This window comes from Amborella trichopoda, chromosome 5, assembly GCF_054954075.1.
Source record: "Amborella trichopoda isolate Santa Cruz 75 chromosome 5, AtrichopodaSantaCruz75HAP2 v2.0, whole genome shotgun sequence".
Classification (NCBI taxonomy): Eukaryota; Viridiplantae; Streptophyta; class Magnoliopsida; order Amborellales; family Amborellaceae; genus Amborella; species Amborella trichopoda.
This window is the reverse complement of record NC_142340.1, coordinates 2,312,596-2,328,010: the sequence shown is the minus strand read 5'-3', so window position 1 is coordinate 2,328,010 and position 15,415 is coordinate 2,312,596. Positions and strand designations below refer to the sequence as shown.

General features: G+C 32.1%; 1 protein-coding gene across 1 annotated transcript; it reads right to left on the bottom strand.

Moving 5' to 3' along the window:
* Positions 1-597: 597 nt before the first annotated feature.
* TIP4;1 (tonoplast intrinsic protein 4;1) lies at positions 598-4,020 on the bottom strand. Its single transcript, XM_006833366.4, has 3 exons — positions 3,759-4,020; positions 2,868-3,115; positions 598-1,329 (listed from the first exon to the last, which is right to left on the bottom strand). The coding sequence occupies exons 1-3, from the start codon at positions 3,883-3,885 to the stop codon at positions 952-954; spliced, it is 753 nt and encodes a 250-aa protein (XP_006833429.1). The 5' UTR covers positions 3,886-4,020; the 3' UTR covers positions 598-951.
* Positions 4,021-15,415: the final 11,395 nt, after the last annotated feature.

Sequence of the window (15,415 nt, the reverse complement as noted above, 5' to 3'; positions counted from 1 at the left end):
TCTAGGACTTGACCCTCAAAAAAAGGGCAATTTGGGTATTTTTAAATGATTCTTGAAAAAGCTCCTAAAATGAAATTATTTTTAAAGAAAAATGGTTTAATAGGGAAGCCCTATTAAAATAAGTGAAGCCTCACCTTATAACTCATCGAGAACTACAATTCAAGCATCAGAAAACCTTTATATGATCGACTTGAACATTATGTTTGTGAAAAAATTTAAGATTTTATGTTCTACAAATAGCATATATTCTAACAAATTAACTAGATTTTTAAATTTTATAGTTATTGGTCGAATTTGATTTTAGATAGAGATTTTACTTTCCATATGAGGATAGGAGGTGAAACTTTATTTTGTTTTCATAAAGCCCAAGCCTTATAGGTACTTCACCCATTTTTTTTAAATCTAAACCCCCTCGTTGACTTATCATGTGGTTTCACCATGCTAAGGATATTTTCCCTTAGAAAAAATATTTAATTAAAGAATAAAGTAGTAATCTTTTTCTCTTAGATGTGCCGTCCTTTTCCTTTGAATATGCGCTCTAAGAAATTTTGATTGGACCATATTGTGGACTATTTGGAGAAATTGGAAGCAACCATAGAAAGCACAAGCCATTTTATCTTTCTTAAGCACCAAACAACAATAGGAAGCTTAATACAGAGTACAAACTATTGTTGCATCCCAAAGGACATTAAGGCATGATACCCTTGAGTTACAAGTTCAATCTTCATGTCACCCTAGAGAGAGAGAGAGAGAAAGAGAGAGAGTCTACAAGCTCTCAAAGATAGATATCTAGAAGACTCAACTGTATAGAGAGAGAGTTCACAAGCCCAAAACCTAGATAAGAGAGATGCCACAAGCCCACAAGCTATTAGATAGAAAGAGATGCCACAAGCCCACAAGCTAGTAGCTATCATGCATAAGAGATAGAAATCCGGAGAGAGAGAGAGAGAATTAGAATGCCTCATCATCTCTAGGGAGTGGCTCATGAGTACGAATGATGAAGATGTTCTCATACACAAGCCCAGCTAGGGCCCCACCAACAAGGGGCCCCACCCAATAGATCCAATGGTTAGACCAGTCCCAACTGGCCAAGGCTGGACCAAAGGACCTAGCAGGGTTCATTGATGCTCCAGAGTAGGGCCCACCAGCCAAAATGTTGGCCCCCACCACAAATCCCACAAGCATGGGGCCCAACCCATCAAGCTTGCCCTTCTTGGGGTCCACCATGGTGGCATACACAGAGAAGAGCAAAGAGAAGGTCAAAACTATCTCCATTATGAGCCCTTGTAAGCTTGACACCCCATTTGAGAGGTTATGAATTGGAGTCTCCTGCCAAATTTAGCAACACTCTAGTTAGACTCAAATATGACAAATATGTAAGGATGGTAATGGGTCAGGACCAATTTCTCTTGTTTCGGGTCTGGACCAATCCTATAGATCATATAGGGTTGGCATCATGGTGGTAGCACCTTTACACCCTAATAACCACGTTCTGGTTTTCATTTCCACTAACACCATCCCATTAACATCTTAAAAAAAATTAACTTTTAAACTATTTAAAAAAGGCATGCATTTCCCAGTAAATTACCCGAGAAAATAAATTTATAGTAGCTGGGGTGGGTCTAGGTCTACTAGCAAATATACCCAACCAGGTATAGGACCGCCCAAGGCCTAACTGGGTTTGTTCGGTGTCAACACCAATACATATGTGTTCGTGTCCAAAACAACCACAGGAGTCCTTGTCTTTTTTCTAAATAGGATCTTTTTTTTTTTTTGGTTGTTTAGTAGGGATACAGGTACCTACATGTTTTTTAAATCGTTAATGGTTTTCGAAGATGTTCTGAATTCTAAATAAGATTTAAAACTTAAGATGGAAAGTGTCATAAATGATTAATAAACCAAAGTCGTAACTTTGGATTTTCAATTAGGTTTTGGCTAGGGACTAAAATTGAAATTCTTGGGAGTCTCAAACTGTAAACGTTTTGGTCCAAATAAGTAAAGTAAGAAGTTCATACGAAGTTGGCACATTAAAATGAAGAATTAGGGTGAATTAAAGAAGGCTGTTATGGTGTTGGAAAACATCAAATTGTTTATCTTAACATCGACATGTATAGATATATGTATAAATATGGAAAAAAAAGATATTTTAATTCTTAAAAATAGTATATCTTGTAACACATTATCTTAACTATTCATTTTCAAGATTTTTAACCCAATTCCCTTTCGAAGCTCGCGCTAGCAGCGCTCTCGGACGGGCTTCCCTTGACTCTTAGGATCGACTAACCCATGTGCAAGTGGCATTCACATGGAACCTTTCCTCACTTCGGCCTTCAAAGTTCTCATCTGAATATTTGTTACTACCACCAAGATCTACACCGACGGCCGCTCCGCTTCTACTATCAATTGCTAATAAAGTTAATAAAAGAGACCTTCGAATGTATTAAAGGGATATCGGGATGTCTCTTATTAATATAATGACTAATGAATGAACCTGTAATTTGGAATAGAGTAATATGTTCCATGTAATATATGAGATAGATCTATCTAGGCACTCATACATAAATATATGAATAAATTAGGTTGGACCAAAACAAAAAACAGTTTTGTGTCATAGGGAGAATAGATTTTAAAAAATTATAATGGTCCATTTAGCACCTAATAGATATGTCATAGTAGATTCGAACACTTGTCCCTTTTAAATCTATTTGATTGAATCATTTTCCGCATGTAAAATTTTATAATTAGAGAAAAAATAGATTCTCGCACGCTTTGGAGAGAAAGAGATCGTTGAAGCAAGTAAGCAAGAAAAAAAAAAGAGAAAAAAGAGTCGAAAAAAATGCGATGAGAGAGAGAGATAGGGAACGCACCAGGCCACCGGTGAGGTACTTGAGAAGAACACAAGCAAAAGAGGAGCCAATCAATTGGGCAATCCAATACAGTATGGACCTGAAGACCGTTATGTGACCACCAACGAGCAAGCCGATGGTAACGGCCGGGTTGAGATGGCCACCGGACGTTGCCAAGCCGGCGGAGATCATAACGGCCACAACTAACGCATGCGCTATCGCAACGGCCGTTAAGGCCACTATGGAGTTCGATCCACCATTCAAAGTCCCTGCATTGTATAGATTCAAAAACAAATTAAATGGATAAATCAAATTTGGTTGAAGAAATAGAAACTTTAAAATAATGTAAAGAGAGAACGTGTTTTTAAATTTTTTTTCCATATGCCTCGCATGTCTCTTAAAAGGGAATATTAAAAACAACAAAAAAAATATCAAAAATATACAATATCACAAATTATATCAAAGGGTATATTTTTAAATTTCTATTTCAATTAAGTACATCATAAACCATTATTGTAAAATTATATTAGGAAGTTCAAAAAAAGCTAGTGGTACTTTTAACAATTTTAACGCCAAAGAACTACCAAAATATCTATAATTATTTTGGCTTCGCAACACCAAATAAGGTGATTTGAAAAAAAAATCGATATTTTCCTGAGAAAGTGTATAATTGATATAAAGATTTAAAAGTGTATCTTTAAGTGTAATTTGTTATCTTTTGATTCTCTAATAATAGGGTGCGGTTTGTATTGAGCTTAGGCTCTCTACAATCAAACTAGAGCCTACCTTCAAAACTATAGTTTTGAGAAATGTGGTTTCAATGACCACCCCAAGTGGATGGTTAGAGAGATAATGCATCATTTCTGTGTGAGAGAGAGAGAATAGATATATCTCCAATGGAGAGAGAAGTACCAGTAGCCATGGCAGCACCTACTCCTGCAAAGACAAAGAGGAAAGTGCAAACCAGCTCCGCTAGAACAGCCCTAACACAGTCCGGCTGAGAAGCCTCTTGCCTACTTCCCAATGCAATTTTCGCCATTCTCTCTCTCTCTCTCTTTCTCTCTCTACAAAAGGAGAAACCCCCAAAAAACGAAATGTTCAAAGTGCCAACTTTTAACACACTTTCTCTCTGTGTATCAACAGTGGGAAATACCCCTTCTTCGATTCCGCACCACCCATTCACGGCGTCAACTCTCTTATATAGTACAAGAGAGGATAATCATTTTTCTATTTTCATAGCAAAATGGATAAAAAACTATTTAGGTAAAAAATGGATAAAAAAATCGAAAAATAGATATTTATTCTTTAATGGGTCCATATGAAAATACAATATGAATACTTCAAATCCCAAAGTCGACGTAAAAGCATGTAGATATTCTTATCTTTTTCTCTCCAACAACTCTCACCGTAAAAAGTGGGGCTGCAACTGCAAAATTCAATAAACTTTTGGCTTCTTTATTTTTTATAATGTGATTATTATTGTATATAATTGCAAACTAGTTTATGGGCTTGTTCCCTTTTCTTTTTTTTTAATGGGCATCTCTGTGCATGACGATCGTATGGTAACGAATGAATGCACATTCACTCCTCCCAAAAAATACCCTTCTTTATCAAATATAGTTTATACAGAAAATCCACTTAAATAGTCACTTTATTGGCTTGACCTGTATAGATATAAAAACAATTGGGTTTAAAAGTTTTGAAAATAATATATTTTGTAAAATATTATTTTATATTATTTATTTTTTTTATTTTCAATCTGTATTATTTTTAAAACTTAACTTTCATGATTATGGATAAAAGTACTTTTTTTTTTTTTTTGGCCATCACAAACTTTTATGACTCAAAAAATAATTCTTTTAACATAATTTAGAGGTGTGCCTTGCTTGAATTGTTTAAGCTTGACGCCTCATACAAACTACACCTTTCTCTATTTTAGAGTGTTTGACAAACCTCTCCTCACGAAAATTTTTCCATATTCTCGTCATTTATATATATTTCAAAACTTCCATGCCAATCAATCTTGGCCTTTTAGAAATCGAAAAATATTTCAATAAGGTTGTGACCTTAAATTGAAGAATTAAGATACACTTCCAAAATTCATCAAAAAAATTGTTATTATAATGTTAAAAAATTATTTAATTAATCACCTCAACATCAAGACTTGTGGATATAAATAATAAAAATAATTTGAAATCCCTAAAATAGTACACCTTGCAAGTAATTATCTAAGCTGTTTAATTTCAAGATTTTTATGCACTTATAAACCTGTTTGATTTAAATCATTTTGGAGTTTAAAAGTTCATAATTAGAGATGAAAAATAGATTATCAAGCCTTCCTAAACAAAATTTTCACCAAAATTATATCTTACGACAAAGTTTTGAGGTGCTTGGTACTTCGATTTTTTTAAAATTATGCAAAGCTTAACCTTTAGGAATAGAAAAGGCATTTATAATTGCCATAAGAGGCGCACATCATATATTCAGTCCCTTTGAGTAAAAATCTTAAGTATTTTGAGGACTTTAATTTTGGGGTAGTAACAGCTCAGCGGCCTACCTATAAAAAATAAAAATTAATGACATCCTTGTATTTGCCAGAAAAAATTGCATTAAGATCAAAGAGACCGTCCAATTGTCGAAGTTCCAATTATGTATTTTGGATCTCAAAATAGGAGTTTTGCTTAAAAGACAAATAACTTTATTTTAAAGTATTCTCTAAATTTCAGATCTAAAAAATCAGTGAGGTAACGTATTTTTGGATTGTCAGTTTTCAAATTTTCATAGATATATTCGATTTACACTATTTTTGAAATTTAAAATTTTATAATTAATTCAAAAATATAATTTAAGACTGTCACTAAACTTTTCAATATTGAAATTATATTTTAAAATATTATTTAAAGGTGGACTTTAGCTTGATTGTTTAGAGCCCCGGCTCTATACAAACAGCAGGCATCTATCAGAAAAAGCCATCCTACATTTATTCAGGGCCAAATGGATATTTCAACAATTAAAAGGACGGCACAGGTATTTTAAGTAAAGTTAGGGTCACTTTAGTCAAACTTCTCATAATAAAGCAACAAAAGGGCGACAACCCGTATTTTAGAATTCAAGTACGGGAATCTTAGCTATGCAGTACCCGGATCGGTCGACACGTGTCACTTCAGCTGACGTGGTCTACTTTTTTGAGACGTGGTATTGAGAAGAAATCACATCAAATAATGAACCTTGAAAAGGCCGTACTCAAGTTTGAGGCCTCAAAAAATCGGTGACTTATCAGCAATTTACATTCAAATAATCGTGTTACAATTTAGAAAGAAATAAAATAAATTCATGTATGGTTAACAGCTTATATAAATTTTCTCCTTTACTCAAACGACGAGGTTTCTATGCCCGCATGTGTAGAAATGGAGGCTCCTTAATAAATTTATTTTTTTAAATGGATTTTATCACTTAAATGGAGGCTCCTTAATAAATTTATTTTTTAAAATGGATTTTATCACTTAATTTTTAAAGATATGCAATCTCTAACATAAGATCATGAATATAAAAAAATGAATAAACTTCAAAAGAATTAAAAATAATAATTTTAATAAAAAAACATTTGTGCTATTACTTTTTATTATTTTTTAATAAAACACCTACTTGCAACTATCTTTAAGATGGATATTCTGCACAATAAAACACCTACTTGCAACTCTCTTTAAGATGGATGTTCTGCACTTTGTGGACTGGATATGTAGAAATACGGCCCAACATGTATGAAATAATTTTCCTTACTCAAATGAGTATTGGTGATTGAGACCAACATTAACTTGTATGGAGTTAGTGCTCAATTTCGTGTTGTCACTTAATAATCATTACTTGTGTCATTGATAAGACATTATTTGGGATTGTATACAATAGGTATGCACTTTATGTTGAAGGTCACAATAAGCCAGGATCATATTGGATATTTTATGTACAAAAAGGTCTCGTAATTAATGGACGTGAAATTCAACATATTAAAATGTAATATAAATTTTTAAAAAATTTATTTTAGACTTGGTGCTTAATTAACGTATCCCCAACTAATCAATAAATGATTATGACTTTTTTGTATACTAATCAATAAATGATTATGACTTTTTTGTATAAAAAATAATGCTCTTATTATAAATATTTTGTTATTATTTTGATTTGTTCAATATTAAAACACTAGATCGAGACTACTTTGACTCATTGGACTCAATTTGACTCTGATCAAACCTATTGAACTCAGGCCCAGTACATTCGAACTTGGTAATCACGCCCAGCACTCTCCCAAGTGCAAAATACCTTTGAACTCAAGTGAGGGGGACACTTGTGGACAATTGCCGTTGAGATATAATAACCATAGTTATCAATACATGTCCAAACTGATGATACAACAGATTGGACCACCGACCGTTGCATTCGTTTGTCTAACCCAAAGTGAAAACGAACTTTCACAAAAAAAAAAAAAAAAAAAAGAGGTCAAAATCAGTGTCTGACTAGTTTCGGACAACCCAACCAACCGGTTTTGATTAGTTTAACTTGCGAAACAAAGTTGGAAAATACCTATTTTTAGTATGTTATATATTTTTAAATAATTATTCATGGTTTTCTTTGTAAACCCCAACTACTTGAGAAAAAGCTATGATGATAATGGTTCATGATTTTTTTTATATATTTTAAAACCTAATTAAACATATCAAACAATAGTCAAACCGATTTTGACTAGACCAATACTCTAATCTGTTCAATGACCGATTGGATCTTAATAACACCGATTGTAATAGCTCGCCAGTGTGTACCAAACTTTGGTGAGTTCTTGATTGCGAGTCTTTTCAAAAATACAAATGGGGGGAGAAATCTCGCTCCTCATTGAAGCATCCTTTTAAGCCTAAAATCTTGGTTGTATGCTCGTTTCACATGATATATTTATTATCTCGATCATATTTGAGGGAAAAACTTATGGGATTGTATATTATAAGACCTCTTATCTTTCATATAAGCAGGTCATAATTATTCTTAGCACTTAGATATCAAATTGGATGGTTTGAGACGTGTCACGAAGTTCAAGATATTTTTTTTTTTGGAATTATGTCTAGTCAATAATATGTTCACAACTACCAAATTTGAAATATGACAAACAATAGTGATTATGACCTCCTTATATAAAAAGTAAATGGTCTCTTCGTATACTTTTCCAAATCATATCTATTCTCATAAAAAAACCATCAAGATTCTCATATTTGCGAGAATTTTTATTGAGAGTTTATTATTCACCCCAAAATTTCAAGAGATGATGCCCCAAATTTAAATTTAAAATATTTTATAAAAGATTTCTAAAAATTCAACAGCGTGACATTGTGACATGAGCGATCCGAGCTGAACATTAAGATCGAATGATTGAGAAGTGGGTCGAATATAACTTAATGGTCATATTACAAATAACCCCCAATGATACACTTCCTATACAAGTTACCCCCAACCCAACTTTTCTCTCATTTTTTCTCCATAATATACTTTCTTAACAAATACCCCCAAGTACAAAAAGGCAATTTTTTTACGAATATACACCTTTTTGTACAAATAATAATAATATTGGCCAGACATTCACGTGGGCATACGCACAGTACCAATAGCCACATGGGCTGCCGAACCACCATAAACCCATTGTCGGACCCCATTAATTAAACTAAAAAACTGCCGGATCGCATTCATTCTCTGCCAGAACGCATTGTGTTCAGGAAAAATGTGCCGGACTGCTTATTCAATTTGCCAGACCGTACTTTTGTCCATAAAACAAGTGCTAGAGCGCGTGTATGTTCTATCGAACCGCACTTTTGTCCAGAAACAGCAATGCTAGACCGCTTATTCAATTTTCCGGATTGCAGTTTTGACCAAAACGAAAGTGCCGGACCGCATGTCTATTCTACAGGATTGCAATTTTGACTAGAACAAAAAGTGTTGGACCTCTTGTTTTGACTGCCGGACCTATGTTTTGATCAGAACGAAAAGTGTCAGACCGCTTGTTTTGACTGTTGGACCACAGTTTTGACTGAACGAGGGAAAGAGGAGAGAGAGAGGCATGGGTAAAAGTGTTACGGTAGTTTAGTCTCTTTTCTTTTTTTTTCTTTTTTTTCTTTTTTTCTTTTTTTTGAGGTAAAATTAGATGGGGAGTAAGTTGCAATAGAAAGTGTATACACTTTTCCTCAATGAAACCCTAGGTTTTTTCACGCCCCTCACCCTTTTTTACAAAGAGAAGTGTTTGAGAGTCAACTGTAGATGTGCTGACCCCCTTCAAAAAAAATTAAAAGATGATTTTTGGATTAAAATTTTTGAGATTTGTTAATATAAACTATTGTGCTTATTATGTTTATGGAATTTTTATTTTTTAAAGCAATATTTATATATTTTTTAATACGTTTCTTCACCCGTCATTTTGAGGTATAGTGAAAGCACCTTTTTTTGACATCCATCTCTAAGATGAACGTCTGATGCATGAGCATACGCAGCTATTTTGGTGAGTGGGCTGACCCACCAAACCCTTGTTGTTTTACAAAGCATGAGTGCATTATACTATGCTCTCGCATGGGAATAAACTGTGCGCCTACTTCCTCGCTCAAAACACCAATTTAGGAGATTTTTTTTAGTCTAAAATTTTGAGAACCATATACGAATTAATAGATTATTATTTTAAAAGAAAAAGTTTGAATTATGATTTTTGTCACTTAGATCTAGCCCATAAAAAATTAGATGGTTTCTATTCACTCTTGAGACACTAGTTTTTTCTATTACATAGAGAGTTTATTTCAAAATTTCTTCTTTTTTTTGCTGAAATTATCCTATGGGTTGTAGAGACTACACTTCAATAGGTTGTATATGTAAAAAAAATTGAATTTTAAGTTTTGTGACACTTGGATCAAGCCCATAAAAAATTAGATGGTTTTTATTCAATCTTGAGGCATTAGTTTTTTTGGTACATAGAGAGTTTATTTTGAAAAAAAAAAAAAAAATTACTATACATATTTCGTCAAAAAGTATTTATTGTAGAGACCACACCTCTATGGGTTGTAGAGGTTACATCGAAAAAGTATTTCCCTATTTTGTTAAAACCGGAGAAGTAAAGTGAAACACGATGATATCGGGAGCAGAAACGTTATCAAGATTCAAGAAAAAGGTGTTGAGTTCTCTTGTCCCATTCAAAAGGAATGAAAAAAAAGAGATTTGAGTAAGTACCTCGTCATCCGAGGCAATTTTGATTAAGCTTGAGACAAGTTATTAACATAGGTTTAACAAGGGAGAAAGTTTATGTAGAGCCGAGGCTCTTAATAATCAAATTAGAGCCTAAATATCTTTAAATTGATCATCTTGACATCTAGATGCATGGACATGATAAAGAAATGGATTTCAAGTTTTTGGAAATAGTACATCTTGTAATACATTTTTAGACTGTCAATTTTCAAGATTTTCAAGTTTTTATAGATATGCTCGATCTCCACTATTTTTTAATCTTTAAATTTTATAATTAGAGATGAAAATCTATTTTAAGGCTATTACAAAGATTTCCAATATTAAAATCACATTTCTCGATACTATTTGAAGGTGAACTTTAGTTTGATTGTTTAGAGCCTTTGCTCCATACAAACCGTACCCTTTAGCAAATGGTGTTGGCTGAATTTCTATATCAATCAAGTATGGAAAAAGTTTATATAAGAATGAGACCTTGTAATGTAGAACTATGGATGCCCCTCAAAAGTCCATCGGAAAATATAGTTTTAATGTTGAAAAGCCCTTTGATTAATCATCTCGACATCGAGATGTATGACTACGAAAAATAAAAAAAATTTAAGTCTCAGAAATAGTGCATTTTACAACATATTATCTACACCGTCCATTTTCAATATTTTCATATGTTTATAGATCTACTTGATTTTAACCATTTTTTAAATTTAAAATTTTATAATTAGATATAAAAATAGATTTTGAGATAATCCTAAGAACATTTTACAGCAAAATTATATACCATGATAGAATTTGAAGGTGCACCTTACCTCTGCACGCATCTGTATGCAAACTGCACCCATGAAGTATATCTTTTAAAAAAATGTAAAATTTACCAAATTGCCCTTGTTTCGATACGGAGAAGCCAGTGTAGTTGTGCTTTTGATACTTTTGCCCCTAATTGTCATTAAGTTAAGGCCTTCTTGGAGGTAAATTATTAAAGTTCCCCCTTATTATCCGGTCTTTCCAACACTGAATAGGTGCAATTTGAATATTTTAAAATATTTTATTGAGGACAATACGATGGATATAGAAATTTAAAAACATACCTTCAAGTGATTTTCAACCCCTTTTTAGATATTTTCCTAACAAACATTTAGAACCAGGTATGTAGCATACTCTTAGTAGCCTAATTTCAGATCTAATAGCTAAAGACAATTTTGACCTCTTGTACGTAAAGTAAATGGGAAAAAGTTCATATAATGTGTCAACCTTATACTATGGTACGCCTCTAAAACCTATCGAAAAGGGTTGTTTTGAAGCTGGAAAACCTACCAATTGCATCTTGACTTTGATATTTATGGATATGAAAGTAAAAATGGATTTCAAGTCTTAGAAATAGCGTATCTTGTAACACATTATGTACACCATCCAATTTCAAGATTTTCGAATGCTTGTAGATCTGCTTGATCCATACCATTTTTAACTTTAAATATTATAGTTAAGGGTAGAAATAGATTTTTAGACCACCATAAGGTTTTTGGCACTAACACGGCATCTTTTGCTAGAGTTTGGAAGTGTGCTTCACTTTAATTGTATACAAACCTCACTTAAGTAAATGATCTTGGAGCGTCTTTAAATATAGTTGCCATCATTAGTGATTCACTCAATAAAATTAATCTTGATGATGAGATATATGTTATTTGGATGTATCGATCATAAAATTATTTGGGATGACCTAAAAAGGCAGCATTACAGATACATTTCTTTTAAAACAATTATTTTACTTTATTCACAATAATTTGCTAAAAATGACTTTTTTTTTTTTTGAAAATAGCTCAAACTCATTGAAAGCGTTATACATAATACAATACAAATCAAACAATTACCAAGGCAATATTATTGATAGTGTATTAGTTTTAAAGATAATAGTTTACTCCAGATAAAATTAATTGTCATCCAAATAAGCTCTTGTCATATAGTTTTTAATTTTTAGATTCATTACCGAAGAAAAGCCCGAACTTTTCTCTTTAAAAAAACCACATTTAACTTTGAAGGAAAATATAATTGCTAATATATTTCTTGTAGACTAAAATAAGGAATTGTCTACAAAGTGACCATTTATCTCTGGTACACGAAGGTCACAATCATTCCTACTCATTAGATGTCAAATTAGATGGTTTGGGGTGAGTTACGATGTTTGAGAAAAAAAAAATTGTTTAAAATTTGTATCTATTCAATAACACTCTCACAAACACCCATTTTAAATTTAAGGGATAAAAATGACTGTAACCTTCAAATACAAAAGATAAATGATCTCTTTGTAAATAATCTTATAAAATGAATTATTAGATTCTCATTGTGTTTGCTGAAGTAAACCAAAATCAGCTGAGAGTTCAAAAGGCTTATCAGTGACTACATTCATGGAACTAGAATCTCAACTAATTGTTAAATAATGTTCATTAAATAGGGCATAATATGGTTTGAGGAATAATTAAAGTTTGGGTCCTCTCAATATCCCCCATGCTTAGGAATAATATGAAGTGATTGACGTGGATACATGCGTTGAAGTTGATATCCACCTTGTACCAAAGGCATTGAAGCTGAATGGTGGTGAAAATAGGGTAAAAAAAGTTCAAAAGAGAAATGACATTAGTGGAATAATAGATGAAAATGGAGAGAAAGAGAACATGATAGAAAAGTAGAGAAAGAGAAATGACATTAAGGGGAAGTAATAAATTAATGTCATGACTAAAAAGTTGAGAATGAGAAATGACATTAGAGAAAGTTATAGCTTAATGTCACGCTTGGATGATAATTATTTTCATCAAAAATAGACTATCTTATCTAAAATTAATATATTTTGGTAAATATTATTATGCTAAGTGTTTGGACACATCATTTAATAATGAATTTTCTAGCTAAAAATTTGTGATTTCAGCAAAGCACTTGAATAAAGTAAAAATAACTTTTGAGAAAGATAAACTTTACATGTAGAACCGACCATAAGCTTTTCTCATGTAGCTTTATAATGGACAATGTCAAACAACACATAGTTCATTACCAGGACTAACTTTATGTAAATAGTGAATTATCAATTATAATCCAAATAGAGCCTATAGGAAATATATCTAATAAAAATATTTATTTTTAGTACGAGGGGACCACAATTACTTTTGGTGGTTCGATTTGAAATCACACACTAAAAAATCATTTAGTGTTAAAAAATTTATAAACACAATTTAAGGGGTCAGATTTGACCTCTGATGTCTAAAAAAGATAGTCAATTATTTGTACCAAAATTAAAGGCAAACAACCCCGTCCATATCATTTGGATGGGTGGAAGGTTGCACAAATACCCTTCCAACAGTCGAGACAAAAAGTAATTTCATATTTGGTTTTTCATTTTATTTAAATATAATATCTATCAAATAAAATAAATAAAAATATTTTAAATAAAATAACTTAAATACCCCTAAATTTATTTTGATGACTGTTTTTTTACTCAAAATACTTTTTCAGTATTTTTATTTGATTCTACTTATATAAACGAAATAAAACCCGAAATTCAAATTAATATCTTATTAAATAAAAATTAAATAAAAAATTCAAAATAAAGTTCATTTTTTGCCCGACTGGTTCAATTTGAGCCATAAAAAGGTGCACAGGTGCCTTTCTAAGCCTTCGCATGATGTGCACACACTACTGACCCAAAATTAAATAGTCTTGCTACACAACCCAAGCTACTGGATTTGACATCCGACTCCTAAGGAAATTGTTGCGACCAATTTGCATAGTAATTCTTAAACTAAATAAAAATTGGATCAAAAAGTGTAGAATGAGAACTCAAGTTAAATAAATAAATAAATAGAACACTGTAGATTGAGAAGCACCATCAGTGAAAATAATAGAGAAAGGTAAAGAAAGAACTGACAGTGAAGGAATCAAATTCAATTGATAAAGGACAAAAAGTAATGAATGTAATGAAGACAAAAGAAAGAGGTGGTGAATGCTTTAAAACAAAAATCGTGAGGTCGTACTACGATGGGACCCGGAAACGATAAATCTCAACGGGTAAAAATATTGAAAATATTTGATTTTTCCTTTGATTCTGCTTCCCATTTGACATTTTTGTCTCTTTTTTTAAAAATCTTTATCATTTGATATTTTTTTATTCATTTATCATCTTTCCATTGATGCTCTTTGTCGCTTAATATTGTATATTAAGAGTTCATCTATTATCAGCACAACGTCGTCACAATCATTACGAGCCATTTGATGTCATAAAGTTTGAGATATTGCATAAAATTTCAAAAAACAAAAAAAAAAAACTACACTTTGAGTTTGGTCGATTGCACACCCGCCTATCCATTTCAAATCTAATAATAAAAAATGATTGATGTCTTTGTATCTTGAATAAATAGTTTGATTATAGTATTTTTCTCAATAGATTCATGGAAAAAGACTCCTGCCTATAGTAAAAACAGAACTCAAATTGTCAGCACCCATGATCCTGACCACCTATTTCTTGAAGCCACTCTTATACTTTTCCTTATCATTTACATTGTTTTAATTCATTATCTATTATGCTATATTAATTTATTATTATAATCATCTTCTTTATCATTTGAGCTACTATCATAATCATTTATTCTCATTTATTAAATATCTATTTCATCTTTTTATAATTTTGTACAGTTGTACCACGTAGATGCATCTTAAAAAAGGCTCATACTTCTCGCGCTTTTTTTTTTTTTTTTTTTGAAACTGTTGAAGAGAATTGTTTTATACAACAGAGCAAGTATTATAACAAAGCAAGTATTTTTTCGAAATCTCATTTCCAATCCAAAGCAAACTGGAGTGTCTAAATTCATTTTACTCTCTCTTTCTCTCTCTCTCTCTCTCTCTCTCTCTCTCTCTCTCTCTCTATATATATATATATACCAAGCTTGCTCCTTCTACTCCTGCATATAAACCACTGTGAAGGTCCGGTTTGGTCACCGGCCAAACACATTCTGGTGGTGCTGTTAAAATGGAATTTTTATATATATATAGACCAAGCTTGCTCCTTCTACTCCTGCATATAAACCACAGTGAAGGTCCGGTTTGGTCACCGGCCAAACACATTCTGGTGGTGCTGTTAAAATGGTATTTTTAAATAGAGGAATTTATCAAAATACACCTAACTTTTCAAGAATTTAATATGACCCTTTTCAACTATTCTAACTCGTATATATTCTGATGGTATTTCAAAATAAATTAAATCAAATGATATGATAAAATGTTAAAGGAAAAGGTTTATATAAGGTTGCAACCTTCAAATGTAGAATTACATATGC